Below are 24,778 nucleotides of genomic sequence, written 5' to 3' on the forward strand. Positions count from 1 at the left end.
CGAGCGTTGAAAGGTGTTCGGAAAATACATCGGTGTCATACATCGGCGCCGGGGCTCCGCCGCCGGCCCTGGCGCCCGCGCAGCTTTCAGTGTTGTGTTGCGACATATCTGCGGATACCGAACTCCAAAACAAAATGATTTATTTATGAAATTTATTTGTCGCAAGCGATGAACTTTTCTACAATTAACGATGCAAATAATCAAATCGCATCGCATTTTAATCCTACGCATCAGTGTTACGTGTCTCCGCAGTATATAAATTCTTCTTCTTCTAGTTTTCAATACGTGATTTAGTCACGTTTTATAGACCACTCTGTCCTGCAGTCTGCAGTACACAACAAGTGTCACCACTATTCTGTCTGCACGATATCATAATGAATAACAAACAGCATTATGTTGATCAGGTGACATGACAAATAAATTTGTTTTTATAGCGCATTCTTCTCTAATCTAATATTACGATAAGATGGGAAGTTAGAGAACTTGTCATTCAGTAAACAGAACATCGCATAGCTTTCTTGTTACGCCATTATTATTAATATGATTTTTGTTCATATCAAAGCGTATGTACCTATTTATTCATAAATAGAGTTTGATAGGAAAATTAAAGCAATTTCCTTAACTATAATCGAACAAAAATATTTTGAAATATATATACAACATTTTAGACAATTAAACAAAAAAATATTTTTGTTCGCGGTTTAAAACATTAGGCATCTATATATTGTGCGCTTATTTTCCTTTCGTTCCTCATTCATAATCATCTTATCTTTTGTCCAATATTGGGTCTCAGGTTTTCTACATCTTAATTATCCTACAAATTTTATTACAATTAAGTTTATAAGCGTGTATGTGTGTAATAATTTGTTATTGTTTCACTTAAAATCTACGGGACCGATTGTTATAAAATTTGGTATACGGGTAGAATATAATGTGGAATAGCACAGAGGGTACTTTTATCTCGAAAATCTCACGAGAACGAAGCCTCGGGGCGCAGTATCGAAATACTCAATATATACTTAAAATTAATAATCATGATGAGTAGGTTAAGGAATGATCAAATTATAAAGTCGGATAACGATGCCTGGTTTGAGTCTCTAGAATCTGAAGGAAAATTTTGAACAGACGCTTATAACTAAATAGCTAATGCTTGATCAGTTTGAAGGAAGGACATGTGATCGAGCCACTGAGGAAAACTGACAGAGTGTATCGTTTAAATAATTTCGAGATTTCCAGTACACGTTGAGTTAGCTATTTTATGTGAAAAGCAAGAAAATTTTAATGCAAACAAACAATATTAATTCGGATATTTCCTTTTTAATAATTTGTTTGTTGTTTGGCTTACCAAGCAACTGCTCAAGTACTTACTAGAAATATTGTTACACTTTTCGATATTATATCGTGTAGAGTATCATATATAACACCTTGCGAATGTTAAAATTACGATGTTTAAAAGTATTGGTAAATAAATAAACGAGTAGTTAGTATAATTTATAGCCAATTAAACAAACAGGTAGATGTTGTTTATGAATGATCGGTTGGTACACAAGATCGTGCGCGCGAGGATGGCATGGCGACCGCGTCGGCGCTGGCGCAGTTCACATCGCAGTGATTCATTTTCACACCAAATAACGATACTACAGAATTTACGATAAATATAATCCATCTGTATTGAGAAGTTGTATCGCTAAATTGATTGTGCACGCGCAACTAGTTGATTTAGTGTTTACCACCAAATGCTGGCAAAGTTGAAAAGTATATTTCATTGGTACATAGTCCACTGGTATTATCAGTACTCAAGGCAATGTAGCACTTTCGCTTTGCTGTAACAAAACTTATGTACTTAGATAGAGATCAAAGCCATGAATCTGTATATCGGTCCAAAGCAATAATCAATTTGATAAAAGAAACATGTAGATTGTAGGTACACACTTGCCTTTTTACTTCTATATATATTATTATTATCACGATTACTATTCTTCTACTATCTCTCTAATTAGTGCGTGCTCTCGCGCGTGCGCCAAACGGCGAGATGCGAGGGCGCGCGTCTGGCGCCGCTTTGTTTTCTTGGAACCAGCTCTCTGTGACCTTCCCGACGTCCACCTGATTACCAATCACGTGCGCGTATGTCCGATTACACTTTATCGCCATTGGCTTGCAACTAGTCGCTGTTGAACGGATCATACATCGATTGTCTCGAAATTGCAAAATCAATAAATTTTAATCGATTGCCTCTGATTGGTTTCAGCAGCGAAGAGTACAAGCACTAACACCACGACTGAGTCCATACCGTTACCGGAAGGCTGGGAGCAGGCGACGACTCCGGAGGGAGAAACGTATTTCATCAATCATGCCGCTCGTACGACGTCCTGGTTCGACCCTAGAATACGTAAGTTACACAATTTACTGCGATGTCTATGCACACGTGCAGAGTCAAGCTGCTTCTGATGTTTTGTTCTGTTGGTATAATGTTAAACATTTGGTGGTAGGTATAATGTGATTACAACTTTTTAAGCTAAGTCTCAGGCAGTAACCAGATAAGACTGGTAATTTTTACTTTATTGTGGCAAATATTTGTGTTTGCTGAAAGCAAGTTTATTGGTTACGTTACTATCTATTCGCTAACATAATCAAAGTTGATCTTATGTACCCCATTTAAGATTTATGTCCAATATTTTCTACAATAAAGTATATTGACGGTAACAGTGTCTACTATAAGTCGATCAGCCGATTTTGAAAAAACGTCATAAATTCATGGTTACTTATCAATTTCAGCCCAACACTTGCAGCGCACGCCGGCGGCGAACGCGGGCGCGGCGGGCGGAGGCTGGGCCAACGCGTCGCTGCAGGCCTCCCAGCAGAAGCTGCGGCTGCAGTCGCTGCAGCTGGAGAGGGAGCGCTTGAAGCAGCGCCAGCAGGAGATCAGACTCCAGGTAATAACAGATCTGTGTCTATTAGTGATTACATTAAGTAATGTATATCATAAACAGACTATAAGTGATTACATTAAGTAATGTATATCATCCTAAATTGAATAAATAATTTTGAATCTTTTACTCGTCCATAAGTAATGTAATACACGAAATTGCTGTATTTCCTCTATACTTAGTATATATACTAAGTATAAAAAAAATAAGTAAAATATCGATTTTGACAAACGATATATCGTTTGTCAAAATCGATATTTTATCAAAATGTGTAACTATTATGTCGTTTGTGGAAAGTCTGGAACTACACCAGTGGATTTTTGTCTAAGAACGAGCAGTCATGAACATGAATGTCCAAAACTTTTCCACAAAATGAAAGACATATTCGCTGGACCCATCCATTGTTAACATCCAATAGTAACGTTAACGACTCATTAGCTGCTCAAACACGTGACACACATGTGTTTTTACGCAATGTATTCCGTTATCGTATATGTAGGTATTGATTGTGTATTTTTTTATTTCCAGCAAGAGCTCATGTCGCGGCAGGTCACATCCTTGTCAAATAGCATAGGAACTGTGGCCAGTACGGAACTGTCTTTAGACCCATTCTTGTCTGGGTTAACTGATCACCAGAGACAAGAATCGGCCGATAGTGGGCTGGGCATGGCCGTATCTCAGTCTTACTCTATGCCCCACACTCCGGAAGACTTCCTGGCCAGTATGGACGACCGAATGGATTGTAGCAGTGAAGCCGGCGCTAATTTAGACTCAAATGATATGACGCTGGGCGACAACCTTGATACTACGGAGGACTTGGTGCCTTCTTTGCAGGTAATTTAAGTACCTTGAGATTTATTTTGTTGATATCACGATTCAAATACAAAGGCTCGAGGAGACTTGGTGAGTCAAAATGTGCGCAGGTACACAGATATCACATAAAAGGGTGGGATATGGACGCAGATTATTTAATTTTCCATTATTACATTAGATATGGTGGAGCGGCGTACTAACTCGTCTGCTTTCCGCCCCGCGTATCATCACACAACTTGTTAGAGAAATGGCCAACTCTTTGGTTTTGCTTCGTGATTGATACGTATTTTTGACTATTATAAAGTTCTAAATACATGGCAATCGAACTGACATTTTATATTTTTGGCAATAGAATTATAACTTCAGACAGACTCAACAGACGTTTTACATTTTCCTTAGATATCCACGATTATACGAGAAAATGATCTTCGATAACTCATCCGATTTACAATAACTAACCACAATAAGCAAATTGTTATGCTTAACGTTGCGTAATTAAATAATAGAAGAATAGGAAGTAATGACAAATTGTGATAATGGGTTATGTTATGAACGATCTCTCAGGCCTAATGGTCATTATCAGATTATCATGAGCCCGCCCTGGTCAGGTCAAGTTGGGTAATGATATTTTTCTGATCGATCTAAGTCTTCGATGTCATATTATCATTACCTAAATGAGAAACATATTGAGAATTCATGTGTATTTGCTACTCTCCAACGCAAAATCTACTAAATTTGGTACAAATCTAGTACTTACGGTAGAGTTATAACACATGTCTCGAACTGACTTTAAGGCTAACACAATCTGATTGATTTATTTCTGTAGTATTCTACATTTAAATAAAACTTTTAAAAAGTTAAATCATGTATTCCGAAATTTTACATCCCGTAAAATTTAAATTATACTTATAATATATCTCATATACTTATAATAAAGCTACAAACTACTGTATTGCAGTTGAACGAGTTCACAAACGACATCCTGCTGGACGACGTGCAGTCGCTGATCAACTCGACGCCCAGCAAGCAAGGCAACGTGCTGACCTGGCTCTAACTGCCCCACTACAAACTTTCAAATTAGGTATTATATTCATTAGCGTACTTACCGCTTCAACACGACGCCAGCTGAACAGTGTCGGTGACAAAACGGTAAAAATGGTGTACATTTCACTATTAAAATTACAGTAAATAGGTATAATGTGCGCATGAAACGTAGCGGGTTTATAGTGATCGAGCGTATACCGCGCTCCTTTGTGTCGCCTCGTCAGTCCCGCAGAATGAGTTTTGATGGCTCTGCATTTATTCACATGAGACAGAAAATTAAATTCTGCGGAAAAGACGCTCTTAGACGGATTGTGTATGTTTGAGTTCGATGGAAATAACATTGTACTAATCAATCAACACTGGACATGTATTGTCCTGGGAATTGTTTACAAACGATGTTGAATCTTGCGTTGAATTAAACTAAAATTGTATAAGTAAGTAAAAGAGTTTTATAGGTAAGCGTTTGTCGGAGGACACACGCGGAAAACTGCAAAGTTTCAAGCCATGACTGTCACTAATGGCTAGTCATTTTAGTTAGATAGTTCGACATGATCGGGCCGAGTTCGCAAGCCTTCTTTCGTAACAGAAAGGTGATGTATTGCTTAAGGAACGTAGAAACCATTAGGTTTTCCATATTCTTTGCATCTAAGACTATCGGAAAACCTGAAATTAATTCGTAACTATATGAACTAGGTTTTCCTAATTGACTATATTCATTGTTTATTACTAAAATAAAATTGTGATAACATCTAAGCAGTGCCTTACAAATGTTATTTATTGTATTTTGTCTATATTTAAATGTTAAATAAAATATTTCTACACTTTTTTACGCTCGGAATTTTGATGTATTAATTTAAGTATAATTAAATTACTTGTATGTATCGTAGCAATGTTTTGTCGACTTACACCGTCCTTTCATACTTATTCTTATCGAGATTATTGATAGCTGTTAAGTTTTATGTTTAATGTGACCTACATTATTATTATGTCGGCAACTATTATGTTTACTATTTACTTAGTTACTCGAGTGAACAATATGTAAGTTCTGCGTTGCTGGATCGCAGCTAGCGCCGCGTTAAGTGTAGCTCGAACCCGACAGTCGCCTCGAGCGCGATGTGGCTGTACACTGTACAATGTACACTGTACACTGTACACTGTACACTGTACAGTGTACGTGCAATATGGACGAACTGATAAGCCTTGTAAGCGAGATAGGCACCTGTAAAGTATCTTGTTTTCACTGATCAGTGCCAACTGACACTATATAGGTAAGTGTACCTTTTCGTCTAAGTAAGCCATTGAATTTATCTTATCGACCTACTCAACCTATCTTTATTATCTTGTCTTTATGTCAATTCTTCTCAAAATTGTGTTTTAGCCCACCTAGTCTTTAGATGTTTTATTACTTATACGCGTGTGATGAATTCAACTAGCTTGATTGATTTACGTTATTGAAATTATGCCTTTTATGATTATATTAAATGCTACATTGAAAACTTTGCCATATTAGTAAAATACTTATTCTTGTAAGACTTAATGTAATCTTCAGTTTATTGAAATAGTTATAAGCATCTGTGTAACTATTGTAATTAGTGGTAACGGTGCTGGGTTTTTGATACATTTAATTTTGTATTCTGTAGATCCATTTGTTGTACTTTTATTATGTATTCGTGTAATAGTTTTTATATCCCATAAGTTGCGAAGCTACACATATTGTTCGGTTCATTATTCTATGGTTCCCTTTCAATGTAGTTGTTCCTCGGAGCGGAGTGAGGTACTGGTAGCAAGCTCCGCGGGTGGGCGTAGTCCCGCTCTAACTGTCGACACATTCAGAAACATTCCATATTGCTTGCAGTTCGCAGCCACGCCACCGTCGGTGGTCCAGCGCTGATAACGACAGAATGATATTCGGAACAATATTTCAAGTGTAAAATATATCGTTTATTTCTAAGTATAGTCTTATTACAAACATATCTCTCAGTCTGATAACAGATGCAAGTTTTCTCTGTAGTGTATGTAACATTACGTGTATCAATGTAATAACAATGAAGTGTCAAAGGTAATATTACAATAATTTCATTGTAAATAATTCGATATTCTTATATGAAGTAAATAAATATTTGTTTTAATACATAAAACTTATTGTTTTTCATTTATTTCGTCCCGCTTCTATTACAACAACTATAGTTCGATTCTTGTTTTCTGTGGAAAAGAAATGCAAGTATATTAAAAAAATATATTTATTTAGTAAAGCGTCGTGCCATGCTGATTGCGTTCTAGTACCTGTCCAATCCACGTGCTTCCCATTTTGTTTCATGCAATATCATCCAAATTACAACTAACGTGTTACCTGTTAAAGCAAAATATTTATAGATATAAAAGCTGACCTGAAGTAACCAGCTATTCAAAGAAATTATACAGTCTCGGCTTTTTGGACACATTTCCTGAATTATATATATATATATATATAAATTAATAGTAAATTAATAATAATATTAGAATTATATAAATATAATTAATCAATTAGGGCATATAACAGTGTGTTAAAAAGCGATGAATCAAATTGTTAACATAAGACATATCAAGACTATAAAACAAATTAGTACTAAAAGTAAAGCAACCTCTACCTATGTAGTAGGTATAAACATAGACTACTGCGTTTGAATGTTTTTATTTCAGTTGTACAAACACAGTAGTCTATTTTTACATATTTGTAATAATGTCACATTCGTGGTATTATTATTTTGTCATTCTTTCTTAGATTTGTTTAAAATATAAGTAAATTAAGGAGCTTCACAGTTGTATGCGGCTTATGTCGTGCGACAACAAAATAATATAGCTACATGAATCTCTAATCCCGGCTCACACACTCTAAAAAAGCTCACAAGTTAACGTTACTACGTTCATTCGAGTCGGCATTTGTTGTAAGATATAGTGTGAATCCGGCATAAATTAGGGTTACCGTATGAAAAAATTAAAATTTCCGAAGAAAAGGCTTGAAGCCTGAAATTTGTTGCACTTTGAAAATTTTGAAACAAACGTAAAAATCTTTGTTGTTTGGAGAAATTCTGCAGTTTTAAAAATCCGAAGATATCTGGACAAATCCCTGACATATGGTAATCTTAGCATAAAAGGAATCTTACGGCTGGGTTCTTGAAACGCTGGTCCTGCGGCAGCTCCTTGCTGGCGGTGAGTTGACGGAAGTAGTCCACGGACAGCTTGGGCGTGCGAGGCCGGTCCGGCTGCGCGATGTCCACGTGGTAGAAGCCGAAACGCTCGCTGAAAGTTAAGAGATAGTTCAGACACGGCGGATTCCGCGCGGTTTCAAACAGCGCGGTTGAACCGCGCGGATCCTAATTACATTAGCGCCTTACAAATCGTTCATACCTGTCCGCACGGATTGACAATCCGCGCGGCTCCCGCCACTCAACCGCTAGAAAATGAATTCGCGCGGTAAGTAAGCAACAAGTACACACATATTGCTTCTTCGACTTCCATGATTGGACTGTCACCCTATGCGAATAACGGCACTCCGCATGTACATCCGCGCCTGTCTGAACACTTGCGTTTAGAACCGCGCGATTTGCATCTGCGCGGAATCCGCCATGTCTGAACTAGCTCTAAAGATTTATATCGCAGAGGGGCCAGGGATGTTTCTGCCATGGTTACATTGACCAATATCGTGATCAACTGGAGTACATCGTTGATTTTCCTTGCGTTGATAGAAAGCAACTTAAAATGTATGTTGACAGATCGCTATCTTGGTCGATAGCGTAGTGCTGCCACCACACAGTTTTGTTAAATTGGCTACAGCTTTTTAGAGTTCCGTATCTAAAGCGTAAAAAGGTCGGCAAGTGACCCTATTATATATACCTCTGCGCCTGTGCTCTGCGCTGTCGCTCCATTAGAGATCTACCGATTAAACTATAACGAGTTACGACTTTTCTACGTTTTAGCAGACGATTATACCTACAAACGCAAAGCATACATACAAATATTAAACCACCCTAGCTACATTTACATTTTAAATTAAGATCATTTGAAAACATACGAAAATCCAGCTCGCCACTCAAAGTTGTCCATCAAAGTCCACGCCGTGTAACCCAGGACATTCACGCCGTCGTCATAGATCACGTTTAAGATTTCACTCAGGTATTCCTGAAATCCATAATTTCAATTCAAAACTTAATAAAAAAGTAAAAAAAAAACTTATCTATATTAAGTCTAGATGCTGCAGTTCTTCAACACGCGATAAAAAAAACTTTTATATTTTTCATACAAACTTTTACCAATTAAAACCCTTGGAAGTTGTATTTTTAAATTTTAGCATATATATTTGAAATCGGGTCTTAAGATCAAACATTTTAAAATCATTCTAGCAGTAGCTGCTGTGAAAACATAACAGACAGAAAGAATTACGCATTTGTCAAATTAGCATTATGGATCATGCTACGGTTCTAGATTTATTATAATGTGTACCTACATATCGTTACGGGTTTTTTAATTTTTTTATTCGGAATATTAGAGTTTCTCATTTGGGCTTAAACTGGTTCATATGGCACATTATTTAGATACATGCTTTTTTCTTTGCTATTTGATACAAAGTTGCCTGTATCTATGTTATGTTAGGAAATTATTTGAGGGAGTGATACATTTAAAATTTAGGTTCCGTTAATTGTTTTAAGGTTGCAGACAATTTTGTTTACTAATTTCAGAAAACTATTAGTAGTTTCCTCTTTCATTGAGGTCTGGGTCAGATCGAATTCTAGGGTTTTGTTGCGTAGACACGCCATGACTATGTCATGGCGTGCCATGTTAAATATGGGGCACTCTTTCAGTAGGTATGAGATATCCTGCGGTGTGGTGTCATCACAGGGGCGTTTGTCGTTATCGATAATTTTATATCTAAGGAGGCAGGCTTTGCGGAATTCGTGGCCGGTTAGAATTTGTGTTAGAGAGAAGGAAGTTTCGAAGACGCTTGGAACGGATTATCGTTACGGATTTACTTACGTTGAAATATTGTATGCGACCATAATCTTCTAATGTTCCACGATCAGAGAAGCCGTTCTCTGTAATGTAGATAGCTGGATTGTTGTATGTGCTCTTACACCAACGCAACAAGTTCGCAAAACCAGTGGGAACAACCTGCGAATCAATATTTCTTTAATTAAATATTGATATACCAAATTTGCATCATCTTGAAATCATCAACAGAGTCGCTGAAATCATGTAGTATAACCTACTGAGCTGTAACATTACAGCTATTTTCGTTTATCAAAGAACCAAAGAAAGTATTCGCTGACGATGAACAAATTGAAAATGTTTAAAATTTTACCCTAAGCCATTCAGATGCAGAATCGCCGCCAACTTCCATTGTGGTGACTGCACCAATGTCCTTCAGCCACGACGGAGACTTGGCTGTAGGATCTACCCCTGCTCCAGTGATGAGATGGGTAGTGTAGTGATTAATCCCAAGAAAGTCCGAAGTGCCTCTGATCCTTTCAATCCAGTAGTTGTCGAACTGTTCGAGACGCGCTTTCGGCAGACCCTCCGCTACACTCTGTCTAGCAACATTTTCAACCATAACTGTTGGATACCCGCCATCGGTAGTGAAGATAGGGTTTGCGAACCATCCAAACTGCAAATAAAAGTAAATATCTAGGTTTAAATATTTAAGTCATAAAGTAACCAAAATAGTAATATCGAAGTATTGTCATTTTTTTACATATGGCACTCACTTTGAATTGATTAGCTACTTCAGCTAAAGCAACTTGTTCAGCATTTTCCGGATCCTGAGGTTCGTACCAGATGGAGTTGATAGAGATCATTATCTTGCCGTTCTGAGTCGGCCGGTATGTTTCATTGTACAGATGGTAGGATTCCGCATGAGCCTTCAGCAAAGTGTCGCTGCAAAGATAGTTGCCAACACCATGGCTATTTATCGCTGGAGCCTTCTTTTCGTCACCGTAGGCGTCTTCACAAATTTCGTAAGGTTCATTAAAAGTAATCCAAGACTTGATTCTGTTTCCGAATTCACGGAAACATACATCGGAATAGTCACGGAAATAATCGACCATTTTTGGGTTTGCCCACCCTCCCAAATCTTGAAGAGTTTGTGGTAGATCCCAGTGGAAAAGTGTTACCTGAAAAACATATTTGTATTACGTAGTGTACTTCTATTTCATATTGAACCTAGGAAAAACAAAAATAACTGTTTCATCACCACGAGGTTTGTAATATAATTAGGTTCAATATAATGGCCGGTATATAAATAAACATTTATTACCAAAGGTTCAATATTCTTCTCTTCAAGAGCATCGAGTAGAGCATTGTAATACCGGATCCCGTCGGGGTTTACGTAGTCAACTCGGCCAGTTGGCAAAATTCGCGCCCACGACAAGGAAAACCGATAGAAGTCCACGCCCAAATGTGCTAACTCCTCAACATCTTCAAGATATCTATTATAGGAATCGCATGCTATGTCTCCATTAGTCCCATCAGCTATCATTTCAGGTCGGGTGTGTGACAAATGGTCCCATACATTTTCTGACTTTCCTGAAAAAAATAAAATATCTTTCCATAACATGTTAAAAATTTATATCAAAGTAGATAAGTTAAAATACTGGTTGTACTTAGCTTATCTCGACAGTTGTATGTACAGTTTACACATCAAAAATAAGATATTGAGATTAAAATTAATCCCATACCGCTGACATTCCAAGCGCCTTCGATTTGGTGGGCTGCTGTTGCCACACCGAATGTGAATCCTTCAGGGAATTTTGTATAAACACCGTAGCTCCTGCAAATCGATGGAGACATAAAACAGTTCATCATAGCAAATAGTGTGCTGTACCTGATTCCCAATAATGCAACTCTATTTGATACTTTTATATACAAAGTATTCAATTTTAATAAATAGGTAATAAATATGTATCGCAATCGAAAGTGCTTATCATTATCAAACAGAAAACATAGCTTATGGATATATGAATCGAGTAGGTACGATTGACAGCCTTAAAATATTGAATACCGTTCGTGATTTGTGTCTAGGTCAAAAACAGTTAAAGTAGAACACTACAACAATGACTGGTTTTTACATGAAGATATCTGCTTCATAAAAAGTCGCCATAACTTGGTGGTGAAATGTAATTTTGTACTTTGTAGTTGTGTTTTCGTTCGTTACTCATTTAGAAAAAAGTTATTTTATAAATTAATTCAAAGTAAACAATTACGTAAACAAATACTGTTTGCATTTAGAACTCACAATTTTTACTTAATTGAGTAACAATTTTTGTAGATATATTTATGTACTATAATTTATGTACTTAGTTAGATACCTACTTATATCTAGTCGTAAAAATGCTTAGGTATCGGCAATATAAATAATGTATATATGTTACTGTAAAAGTCCGCATACAGGTAAATCTTAGGTTTTTTCAGAAAATCTTAGGATTTACCGGTATGGGTTGGTAAATGTAAAGATTTTAAAATAATTGACGATTTTTTCGGGCTTTTGCATTAGAATTTAGTATATGCTAGGTTTTGCTACTGACCGCTGGTAAATGTTGGTTTTGGGAATAAAAGAATTATTAATTCTTATTAATCATTTATTTTTCAGTTAAAACCTTACATATTTTTATGTAGGTATCATAATTATGAGAGTAATTGATTAACTAAGTAATTAGTCAAATTCTTACCTATTTAAAATTATTTTCATTTGGTAAGTATTTTTATTTATAGATGTTTTTAACTTTTAAAGTTTTTTATTTTAAATGTAAGTTATACCCTTTAAAAACTTCTTAAGAAGTAAAAAATAACAAATGTAAAATTATTTTCTCAACATTTACCATGCCTTCGATGTAATTCTTAAAATTTAACAAGTGAATGGTGGTAAAAGTTAGAATCGCAAAATTCTTCGGACTTTTACCATTAAGAGTTGGTAAATCTTAGGTTTTACTGGAATATCTTAGGATTTACGGTAGTTCGTACTTTTACAGTAACATATACATAAGTATATGAATGGATATCCATAAGAATGGATGGATTTATGCTGTCTGTTTATCTAAACTATACTATTATAAAAATAAAAGTATATTTTTAAATAAATGAATTTGTATTTTTGTTTTGAAACGAATAAACTTAAACTACTGAACTGATTTTGATAAAATACTTGGATCACACCTTACACCATTAGTACAATTCAGCACGAAATTTACCAACAATTTCATCCTGTCATCAATGTAAAATTAATAAATTGTATGTACGTAGGTAGACATTACCACGATTACAGTACGTAGGTACCTATGACTTTGGGCTGTTATCAATTGGTGACACTGTCTGTTTGCATATAAATTTTGTTTGTCTTCATAATAAATTTCGCTGCAATTGACACTTTAAGTTGAGTACACTAATTTAAATTGAAATCGACATTTAATTGTTATTTGGTTAGATAGGTAAGTTTAGGCACTTTGCTATTAAGTAAGTAGTTTTGAAAAATATTATTTAATTTAGAATATGACGTAAAAAATTGCCTGTGAAGATCTAATTTTTGATTGCAAAAACATAATTTTTTAAATTAATTGACTTTAAGCACTAAAAAGAATGCCTTAAAATTTTACTTACTTAAACTTAAATACATAAAGATTAACAGCAACAACTGAACATGAAATAGCTTTATCTCAAATAGTCTTTAAAAAAAACTGTAACTTTATTTTGGAAATGTCATGAATAGAGTCTGTACGTAAAGGCTTGAAGTCGCCATTAAGATGCCGATTAGCCATTGCAGTGAAAAATGTTGTACAAAATCGTATAAACAAACAGCACTTACGTGTGGCAGAGCGCTAACAGTGCGATAAAGGTCCAAGGTGTCATGGCGTGCCCCCAGTGGTCGTACCGTGTGCACACTGAGCAAGCGCAGCAACTGCGAAGTTATTTCACAGCTCATAACGGTATCTCAAGAGAGTTAGTCCTACTCGTGATAATGTCGCTCATCAACAATTTGATATTCGATAAACTCAATGGGGGTAAGTTATATAAGATTTGCGCAATTTTAGTATATTTCTTGTCTTCTATTGGAGTCCAATACTGACTAATTTTGTAGAGCATCGTTAAGTTTTACGAATGAAAATGGTAATTTGCGTTTACTATTGTTGTTATTTTATTTTACACCGTAATTTACTTAGAGAAGAGTTCAAGTCTCATCAAGCAGTCCCTGCATAACGCAGAGATAGTCAACAGAGGTGGCCAGGGAGTGGGCGAGGAGTACGCCGCGAGTGAGCACCTCGCGGACCTTCCACACGTCCTGGACATGGGTGGGCCGGAATATCTTGGAAAGCGCTCGCCTCAGAATATTTGAAGGGTAAAAGAGTTCGGGCTTGTCCAGGCGCCAGCTGAAATTTTAAGTAAGACTGTTTAGATGGAGATTTAACAATTATAGGTACTAGGTGTCATAAACAGTATTATTCCTGTTTCTATCTAATTCTCTATTCTTTAAGCAAGTTAAACTAAGAGCAAATCTTTTATTTTAACTCCACCCAGCAAAAATTGATAATATTTACCTTAGATAAAGCCCCTCGAAAGTGAAATATGTGAGGAGTACCACAAAAAAGGGGTAGATTAGGGGCATAACAACGAGCAGACAGAGTAGTAGCGTGCCGATGAGTTTGAGGAAGGTGGGGAAGGGCGCGCCGTACCTCCACAGCGAGTACACGTCGCCGGTGAACTCTCGTACCAGCACCTTCAGTCTTGTCAGCCCTGACGCCGAGCGCAACTGCTAAACCACTTTGAGTCTTAATGTCATTAGCATAATTTTACCCGCGACTTCGTCAAGATTCGCGTAGAATAGTTACTTCTGACAACATAATTATATTTTTTTAGTTTCTAGGACTAATATTTTTGTGTGGTAGCCATGTAAGTCAATTAAGTCATGTGCCAATTAAGTCGTCTATCGCCGTCTTTGAAACTTATTTTTCATACAAACTTAAAAAAAAACCAACAACCAAAAAACTATAACGGGGCGTCCGTTATAGTTTTTTGGTGGGTTATTTTTGAAAAAAAAACTATCCTATATTTAAACGGCGGTCTTTAACTACACGCATTCCATGCATCATACAGGGATTAATGAATTAGAAACAATACATACTTGCACCATGAATAATTTATTAGCTCGGCGATATGGCTTCATGCTATGTTTAAGATGTTGTAGACTAGTGGTTGGTCCCCAAACCAGGACATCAGGTATTTTTTCTGCATCGTTTTCGTGCCATGCTGAAAATCAAAGGGCTTATTAAGAATTGGAAATAAATTTAATGTTAAAATGAGTTATGCCGTGGTCATGGTTGTTATGTCATTCTGAACGTCGTGATATTATGACATTACAATCAGTGACATTAAATTGATGTCAACAATACCTATAATCCCATAGATTATTAATAATTAATCGTCTTCCTTCCAATATAGAGTTTAAAAAATAAAAATGGAATACTTTGTTAATATAATTGTATACCTTACGGGTTATAGTATAGGTACAGGCTAACTATGTACATAAGAAGTGATAAGATATGATAGCTAGGTTAGATCCTTTAACACTTTTTAAAAAACTTCGTCAGTCACGTCCACAGTAGACTAATACGAAGACCTCTATACGTAAACACCATTTTTAGAACTGTTAATATGAACTTGAAACTCGCGTAAAGGATCTAACCAAGGTACCACCACTTCGTATGCCTACCAACAGGTAATTTATAACACCCTGTATAACGCGCTTGGGTGTGTCTTTCAGTTTTGATTGAACGTTCGACTATTATTCTTTTCTATTAAAATAGTCCACAAAGGAAATGAGAAAATGAAATAGGACAAGTTTTTGAAGCATGTCAAGTAAAAACCAAAATCCCTGGAATTTGTAGGTACTAGAGTACCAGTATCCACCATGAAAAAGTCCAGGGAATTTCCAATATGTGGAACCCCTTGGGTCTCGGGAGTTTGTCGAACTCTTCATCCCTGACCAGCCGAGCCAACAGAAAGAGACTGGAGATTATTTCAACCACCCACAGAAGGTACTAGAGTACCTACTAATTTCATGACAAAATCATAGTGATTACATTCTCTTTGACCAAAATCACATTCGAGTGAAACGATGTTAGTACAACTTGCTATATTTTTATTTACAAAACCATTTAAAAATATTGCGCCTATTAAATATAGAAAACCTCAGTGTCCTTATCCTACAATAAAGTTTGTGAGGATGTATGTGTGTATGTTTGTTACTCTTTCACGCAAAATGTACTGGCCCGATTTTTATGAAATTTCATACACGAGTAGAATATAACGTGAAATAACACATAGGGAATTTTTTCTCCCGAATTTCCCACGGGAGCGAAGCCACAGTAGGCTGCTAGTTTTAACATAAATAGGAGCTCACATTACATACATTTTATTGAAAATCACACACGATTTAATAAATCATAATTGACATAATTTTATCTGATAAGTAGTATTAATAGTGCGCGGGAGTACATACATAAGTTCGGTATCGCAGTATTCTCAATTATTATATGTTAAAAAGTTGGGGACAGCGCACGTCTCAATATGGTGTTCCTTCTGTGGGTGGTTGTGATAATCTCCTGTCTCTTTCTGTTGGCTCGGCTGGTCAGGGATGAAGAGTTCGACAAACTCCCGGGACCCAAGGGGTTCTACATATTTGGAAACTCCCTGGACTTTTTCATGATGGAAACTGGTATTTTGAATATCATTTTAATCAGCTTTAATAAATATTTCATTAAGCTCCAATAATAAAGAAAGAACGTCTTTAAACAATATAATAAAACCATAAAAAAATTAATTTCTCTAAATATATAATTTACATGAGTTAATAATATTATCATAGAAAATTCGATATTTAGTATTTGATTCGAATTTGGATTACGTTTAAAAACTATATATAAACACGCTAGATATTTATATATAGTTAAGTAATAGTAATAGGTTTATAAATGTACATATGAAAACGAGTTTTCCGCTTTCCTAGAGTGATAAAATTTTTTTATAATACTTTTGTATGTATACCGTACCTATGTAAAACATCAAGTAATGCATATACAGATAGTATAGCTTATATATATAAAGCTTGTGTCAGTTGGATTTGTAGATACCTAATCTACGAATCCAACTGACACAAGCTTTTTCCCGAGGCTTGGCCGCGTGATTTTCCACGGGTTTTCCGGAGCAGTTGTTTTCCGGGGTGAAAGATACCCTATTTCCTTCTCCGTACTTAAAACCATACTATGTATGCAGAATTTCAAGAAGATTGGTGGAGTAATAGATCGTGAAAAGGTTACTTTCGCATTTATAATATTAGTTAGGAATTCAATTTACTATTGTTATTTATCATTTAATTTTAATGGTACCTATTATTAGGTAGTTATATTAAAAACTCTCCTTAATTATATATCATTATGAGGGAGGAATGATGACATTTTGTTTATAGGAAGGAGCGTTGAGAGGCTTCAAAACTTCATTGCCTTAATTATTTTTGCTCTTTAAATCTTTAAAAGGAAATTAAATTATCTCGGCTTCACTTTCTCAAATTTAGTTCGCATATTCTAAAATACAAAAGTTACAGATGTTTAATTTTTGTTTTTAGTCAAAAGTGTTTTTTTTTATTTCAGTGCAATTATTTTATCATTTCCGGACGTTGTGCACAAAATATAGTGATCTTTTCAAGTTGAAAATGGGACCCTTGAATGTTCTCATCCTTTACAACCCGGAAGATGTTGAGGTAAATAAAAAACACTTGTTATCGAGTTTAGTTACACTGGTGCCAGATTGTATTTTTTTAATCGTATCATCAATTGGAACTGTAATGTACAGATAATGATTGCTTCATCATTTTTGCCCTATCCCATTAAATGGGTCGGCCCTCCTACTTTAATGTACTTAAATTAGATACATGACATAATAAATAATATCACTATATATAACGGTTTTTTTATTTTTTAGACGCTAATTTCCGGAAGCAAATACAATCAAAAAGGCTTCGTATACAGTTTTATTAGGCCGTGGTTGAGGGAAGGTTTGCTCCTTAGTGATGGTACGTATCGATTTAATTAAATTTTACTAGTACTACTACTTACAGCTCCAGTCAATTCAATTATTCTAAGAAAGACGAATTGTGTCTATTTATTAATAAAATGTATACGCTAATAAATTATTATAAATCGTATTTTTTGTAGTGGTTCATTGGTTTGAACCTATTTTTATGAACTTTAAATAAGGTCATTGCGATAAATGTTCCTATTTAAACTAGACGATATCCTATCAATATTTTATGCAGCCGTCTCGTCCAAAGTTTGAAAGTATCAAGAAGTAAAGGTCGTATTATTATTTTAGTTTTATCTCAGAGAAATTGCATAGTTCTATAACTTTAACACCAGAAATATCAATTCAAGCTCATTGAAACGATAAGGTGTTGTTGTTATTCTAAACGTGACGTGACGTGACGAGACACTTGTGTATAATACTCGTAACTAAAGAAAATGATGGTGTTATTTATTTTGATAATTTATTTGTTGTTGACATTTTATTGATGTAAAAATTTTGTAATTTAGGGCACAATTAAAATAAAAACTAAATAACTATTTTCAACCTCAAAATGTAGCCATAGCCCAACAAGCATGTTGTTTACAAATTCAATGTGGATTTATTTGTTTACCTACTTTTAGGTCCAAAATGGCAACAGCGAAGGAAGATTCTGACGCCAGCGTTTCATTTCAACATTCTTCGTAATTTTAATTACATTCTACAAGAAAATAGTTGGAAATTTGTGGAGCGATTACGTCACGAAGAAAATGAAAGTAAAACTGAAGTATCTTCAATGATAACTGGATTTACATTGGATTCCATCTGTGGTAAGTGCATAAAGCAACATCTCTGAAATAAAATCAAACAGGCCGGTAACCATACTAATATGTGTTTTTTTAAAGTCTATAAATATCAAAATTAAAGCTGCTTAAACCAAAATACAAATTATAATTTGTATTTTAGTTTAATGTAGGTAATTATTTATTAGCTTTAATGTATTTATTATTATTAGTTTTAATGTAGGTAATTATTTTTTTAGAAACTTCAATGGGAACACAATTGGATTCTGAGACCACTGAATTTGGTAAAACATACAAAGACGCGATACACCGGCTTGGCCAGTGTGTGGTGTACAGGGGACAGAGATGTTGGATGTACAGCGAATACATCTTCAACCGTACTGCAGTGGGCCGGAAATTCAACGAAATACTAAATCTTCTTACGTCTTTCCGCCATAAAGTAGTAAACAAAAGGAGAAATGACAAGCAATTTAAAAATTTAGTTTTTGATAAAGATGACATTATTCAAAATGAGGATGGGCTTGAATCTGGGAAGAAAAGGCTGGCCATGCTTGACCTGTTATTGCATGCTGAAGAAAATGGCACGATTGACGCTGATGGTATTGGGGAAGAGGTCGATACGTTCATGTTTGAGGTAAATCATAAAATGCAATTTAAAAAAAAAACAGAAAATAATTTTAACTCACGAAATTATAATCGTAGAATTATCTTCACGATATAGTCCAGACAAACAAAGAAAAATATTTCGCGAGTGTTTTTTTATATTTACCTTGTACATATACCTAAATATACCAAATTTTCAGGGTCATGACACGACTTCATCAGCTCTACAATTTGCTTTTATGTTAATAGCTAATGACGAGAAATGTCAAGTAAGTAATTAATACAACGAAGTATTTAATCTAAATATGTATAATACTACTATTGTTGTTGCCCGGAGCTGCGCTCCCGTGGGAATTTTGAGATAAAATATACCCTATACCAATCTTGGATAGAAGATTACCCGCCTCAAACATATAAACTCACAAACGCCTGGCACCTCTTTATAATAATAGAATAGATATAAATAGGTACAATAAAATTTTCATGAGCATATTTTAAAATATGCTTAGATTGGATTATTGAAATATTTTCTTATTTTGAAGGAGAAGATTTTTGAGGAATGCCAAAAAATATTTGGGACCTCCGACCGGGCAGCTAGTATGAATGACCTAAACGAGATGAAGTATCTCGGATGCTGCATCAAGGAGACGATGAGGCTCTACCCACCAGTGCCTTTCATTGTGAGGAAGATTGTGCAGCCATTACAACTGAGTAAGATATACTACTATTGATTACAAAGATGAAAGATGAGATGAAAAAAGCCCGAGTCGCATTTTAATTAATATTAAGTGCGAGTGTTAAGTGCAAGTTTAGCTAAGTACACAATCTGAACAGGCATTGATCAGTCCAAGTCTGTTTCTTAATACAGTTTGGTATTGAGGCAGCTGATACCTTATTATCCCGTAAGTACGCGATTCCCGTGGGATTTAGTAAAAAATCTATGGCGCTACTGTGAGGACGCACACCGTTTTGAAAATAATTACGCGGGTAACACAACGGGATGAAACTAGTAAAATATTTTCTTTGTTTGTGATGGAAGTATATTCAATGGCGGCCCATTGTATAACTTACATGACAAGCATAGGAATCGTTGTGTTTTATGGGCAAATTATTCATAATGAAACTATAGTGGTTTATTTTTCTATACAGAGGATTACCTGATTCCTGTGGGCACGGAGTGTGCCGTCATGATCTACGACCTACATCGTCGCAGCGACCAGTTCAAGGAACCACTAGAATTTCGCCCTGAAAGATTCCTTCGGGAACCTACCTGGCACCCTTACTCATACATACCTTTTAGTGCCGGTCCCAGAAACTGTATAGGTATTATTCGTATTATATATTAACGGCCCGTTCCGGCTTCGCTCGAGTAAAACCATAACAAATTATAAACATACCATAGCAGAAGAAGTGGAATATAATCAAGCTATTTGTTAAAATAACCAGCATCAAAATCCGTTGCATGGTTATAAAGATAGCACACATAGGGACAGACAGACAGCGAGAAACGACTTTGTTTATGTATTGAAGTATTAAGCTATGATAAGATATTTTATGTTGTTGTTGTAAGAATAATGTTTATATACTTAATTACTATTGTATCTGTTGCCGAGTGGAGATTAGGTGGATGGTAGATTGATGCAAGTGGATTACAGTTTTTCTGCTAAGTGATGTAAACATCATATCTATAGGTGACATTTATTTACAACTAGCTGATGCCTGCGACTTCGTTCGCGTGGCCGAACAATTTTTGGTAAGGAGTCAAAATTACGAGAGAAATTCAATTGTACAGACAAATGTAACGATACCTATACATACAGAAGATGCTAATCAGACTGAAAAAGTATATTTTCTATAGTTTAGCTGAACTATTATGACTCTTCTTCAGGTACTCCAGATCTTCGATTTTTATACCTCAACAGAAAATGCTCATCAGACTGAACAACTTTTATTAGAGCGCCATTTCTATATTCCGTATAGTTTAGCTGTACCATCATAGGTCTACATCAGGTGTTCCAGATCTTGGATTTTTATATCTCAGAAAATGCTCATTAGGCTGAATAACTTTTGTTAAAGCGTCATTTCAATATTTCCTATAGTTTAGCTGTACCATCAGGTGTTCCAGTTTTCAATCATTTATACCCTATATGTTGACCAGGCTTTAAAGCTATACAACAAAAAAAGTTTCATTCAAATCCGTCCAGTAGATCCAGAGATTAGCGTGTGCAAACAAACAGACAAGACTTTTTTTAAAATTCTTATTCTATTATTGATTCTCTATCGATCTCAGTTAATTTAAATATCTTCAATGTACAGAAACACTTTTTTTACTGATTATATTGATAGTTTAGGGAGAGAATGATGTTACTACTAATTAATTTTAGTAGCAATGGGCTTAGTACTCTTTAACTGAAGACAGAGAAAAATCTAACTGGTGTAGATTTATGACATTACATCTACATATGGATTTAACGTGGTCTTCGAGTTTCGTAACTCTTGGTCTATCTACCCCGAAAGGTTCATATTCATATTCATTTATTTGCCAAATAAGTGTGATATTGTAACAATTTTTTTTGCACATATGAAATTCATTGTATTTTCCAGGTCAGAAGTTTGCCATGATGGAAATGAAGCTAGTGTTATCGTCAGTGATCCGCAAGTACCGAATGCTGCCAGTGACTCGGCCACAGGACCTCATCTTTGTCACAGACTTTATTCTCCGGACTGAAAACCCTGTTTATGTCAAATTCCAGAAACGATGAGTTACGTCGTTGAAATAAGACTGAATATTGTATAAATATATAGGTAAACAACATTTTGTAAAGATTCGGGAATAAGATTGGGAACTTTAAGAAAATGTGTATTTTTAATGAAATATTTATGTGTATTAGAAAAAGACTATGGAACGCTAATGTATGATAAACACCATATCTCTGCTGTACGTATGTAAGTAGTTTGTTATTACCACACAGGTTGTTATTATCATTAATTGTGATAAAAAATATTTTGTCTAATCAGAAACAAGTGAATTATGTACATTGTCCCTTGATAGATATTTTATGGATGTTAATGTCAAAATACAGTCAATGTTAATCTTTTTTTCTACATTAGTAGCCACGTAAAATTTATTTTCGTTACTCTATTTTAGTTTTGCTTAGGTTTGTCCTAGGCAATTCAAGGCTTATTGTTTTTTTCTCAAAAATCGATCAATACATTAGTATTAAGTGTTTTTATTATAAGGTGAATATGTTTAAAAGGTTTTAATAAAACTATCCGTTATTGGTAACTGATATTTATTTGTACACAAAATAATAACCAAAAACAGATAAATTTACAATTTCCCGGATTACTTTGGATAAAACTGTCATCAAGGTGGTGAAATAACTAATGAGTAACACACTAACCTCGAGATAGTGTGAAAAATATAGATAGCATAGCTTGTTTGCTCAATAATTTCCTTTGAATTTGAGTGACTATACCCTGCAGTTATGACATTTTGTGAGCGATAAAAAAGAAAAGTTGAATCTATAAAAAGTGAGCTAAAATAGCATGACCTTCATCTTAGACAGGTCGATGGCAGTGGTGACGTGAAACATTTCCCCGTTTTACAATTCGATGAGTAAATTCTGATTGTAGTTACTTCCTTGCTTTATCTTAACCATTCTGAAATTTCGAAAAATGTTTCGTTGTCAATACATATTTTACTTGATTGATATAAAAATGTATTAATTTAATATATCGTTCTTCTGGTACATGATTAGATCCCTACCAAACTGTGGACAAGGTTTATGATACAGACTAGGCATTACAATAATTTAAGTCATAGATATTTATAGATAGTTATTATAATGAAATTATTGATAATTATATCAAATAATGTTGTTATTATTGTCGGTGATAAGTACATTAAACATATAGATAATTATAATTAATTATGAGAGACGTCTGGTGTCAAGAAATATTGCCTAAAGTTGCATATACCTACTTAAAATTACTTTAATTGGTTTAAATTTTAACTTTAAATTTGTTTAGTCCTGTGGGGTATATGCCTACCTAAATACTTATATAGTCTGTATGTAGATTCACCTCAGAATGTAGATTCTCTAAATTAGTCTGTATGGTCCCTATCCTTGGCTTCATTCCTGCATATGGTAGGGATAAATGGTGATAGAGCGATCCGTAATCAAAATTCTTTAAAATTCTGGATAAATCTAGATATATCATCTAGGGAATAAATTTTTGGTCATGTTGGTTCCGTCCGCCTGGTCCTGATCTTTCCTATACGTTCCAGTACTTTCATCATCATCTACTTGGTTGACCAATTAGTTTGATATGTAGTTTACATATCAAACTAATTGGTCTACTGTGACAGTGTCAAATAAATATGTTCGCATCTAAACCCTCGACTATAGATTAATCAAATGAAACAACAAAGTATGAGAATAGCTCATTCATTCTACAAAAGAATCGTAAATTCGTGACGAAGGGTTTATCAGAAACGCTGCTGTGTTTCTCACGGTAGATAGACAATATTGGCGTGTGGTTCCGGCCCTAAAAAATATATATATATATATATATATATATATATATATATATATATATATATATATATATATATATATATATATATATATATATATATATATATATATATATATATTCCGGCCCTATAATAATCCTATAATATATATATATTATATATAGGTTTAAAGAACTTTATTTCTCATAAAAAATACAATGGTCTTTCACTTACTGAGAAATACTACTTACATAATATAAAATTTACAATGAGCGTGCGTATTCTTAATACTATTTAACAACACATATATATATAATATAAATAGTAGTTAATTATTATAATATAATATAATATAATTATTATATAATATAGTATATATATATATATGTAATTATATATATATACTTATATATATCGCGAGTTTCAAATAAATGTGCAACTCCACTGCGTGCCAATGGTCTGACAACTAGGGATGCCGACGACCGCGGGAAGTGGAGTGAAGTGGAGACGAAAAAGTACGAAAGCGAACCCTGGGCTCCCACGTTCAATGGCTGTGAAAGTTACCGGGAAAACGTCCAGGGGAAAGAGAGAATGTTAAATCGCCCTATGATCCAACTATAAAAATGTACTTGTTTAAATTCTTTCTTCTCTGTAGTCAATACAATTACTTATCATGTCTGACTGAAATAATTGAGAGTGATTACAATATGTCAGAGTGATAAAAATTATATCATTAAAGTTCTACATCGAAAGTGCAACGTAATTCGAGTACTTACTTTAATTTCTTTGTTGGCCACTCGCTCAGCGCAATCCCTGGCTTCCGTGGCTGATACGTTCTGTTCCACAGATTGCAACAATATCTTCGGATTCTACTTAATCACTTATTAACCTTTTATTTTAAATATACCGTTTCCTTGTTCATTTAATGACAGATGGTTTTACGTAAAAGTATTTTCCTTATATTTGGTTCGGAGAGATGAAGCTTTACTTCCGCG

At 34.8% G+C, this 24,778-nt stretch overlaps 3 protein-coding genes across 14 annotated transcripts in view; 2 read left to right on the forward strand and 1 right to left on the reverse strand.

The window, feature by feature from the left end:
• Window positions 1-6,922, forward strand: part of yki (yorkie) — a 30,801-nt gene extending 23,879 nt beyond the window's left edge. The window contains exons 3-6 of one of the 3 annotated variants that reach the window (XM_053757742.1): window positions 2,252-2,389; window positions 2,776-2,933; window positions 3,456-3,761; window positions 4,699-6,922. In XM_053757742.1, coding sequence (XP_053613717.1) covers window positions 2,252-2,389; window positions 2,776-2,933; window positions 3,456-3,761; window positions 4,699-4,794 — 698 coding nt within the window. In that variant the 3' untranslated portion in view covers window positions 4,795-6,922. Of the gene's footprint in view, window positions 1-2,248; window positions 2,390-2,775; window positions 2,934-3,455; window positions 3,762-4,698 lie in introns of all 3 variants that reach the window. The other 2 variants (XM_053757732.2, XM_053757750.2) reach the window with 2 other exon arrangements.
• Window positions 6,704-15,146, reverse strand: LOC128677040 (myrosinase 1-like). Of its 10 annotated transcripts, none has more exons than XM_053757595.2 (12): window positions 14,926-15,146; window positions 14,342-14,553; window positions 14,126-14,173; window positions 13,612-13,704; window positions 11,492-11,583; window positions 11,071-11,339; window positions 10,523-10,927; window positions 10,120-10,422; window positions 9,795-9,929; window positions 8,836-8,942; window positions 7,928-8,063; window positions 6,704-6,986 (listed from the first exon to the last, which is right to left on the reverse strand). In XM_053757595.2, the coding sequence occupies exons 1-12, from the start codon at window positions 14,965-14,967 to the stop codon at window positions 6,966-6,968; spliced, it is 1,863 nt and encodes a 620-aa protein (XP_053613570.1). In that variant the 5' UTR covers window positions 14,968-15,146; the 3' UTR covers window positions 6,704-6,965. The 10 variants fall into 10 exon arrangements, with proteins under 10 accessions (XP_053613570.1, XP_053613560.1, XP_053613598.1 ...); XM_053757585.2 differs by having other exon boundaries at window positions 14,342-14,556; XM_053757623.1 differs by having other exon boundaries at window positions 14,477-14,553; window positions 14,926-15,145.
• Window positions 15,147-16,310: 1,164 nt separating this feature from the next.
• Window positions 16,311-22,550, forward strand: LOC128677085 (cytochrome P450 4C1-like). The gene is made up of 9 exons (XM_053757691.1): window positions 16,311-16,518; window positions 17,450-17,559; window positions 17,781-17,871; window positions 18,503-18,688; window positions 18,901-19,295; window positions 19,465-19,533; window positions 19,807-19,975; window positions 20,414-20,587; window positions 21,869-22,550. Exons 1-9 carry the CDS (start codon window positions 16,371-16,373, stop codon window positions 22,024-22,026), a joined length of 1,500 nt encoding a protein of 499 aa, XP_053613666.1. The 5' UTR covers window positions 16,311-16,370; the 3' UTR covers window positions 22,027-22,550.
• The last annotated feature ends 2,228 nt before the right edge of the window (window positions 22,551-24,778 follow it).

This window comes from Plodia interpunctella, chromosome 2, assembly GCF_027563975.2.
Source record: "Plodia interpunctella isolate USDA-ARS_2022_Savannah chromosome 2, ilPloInte3.2, whole genome shotgun sequence".
In the NCBI taxonomy this organism is placed as follows: Eukaryota; Metazoa; Arthropoda; class Insecta; order Lepidoptera; family Pyralidae; genus Plodia; species Plodia interpunctella.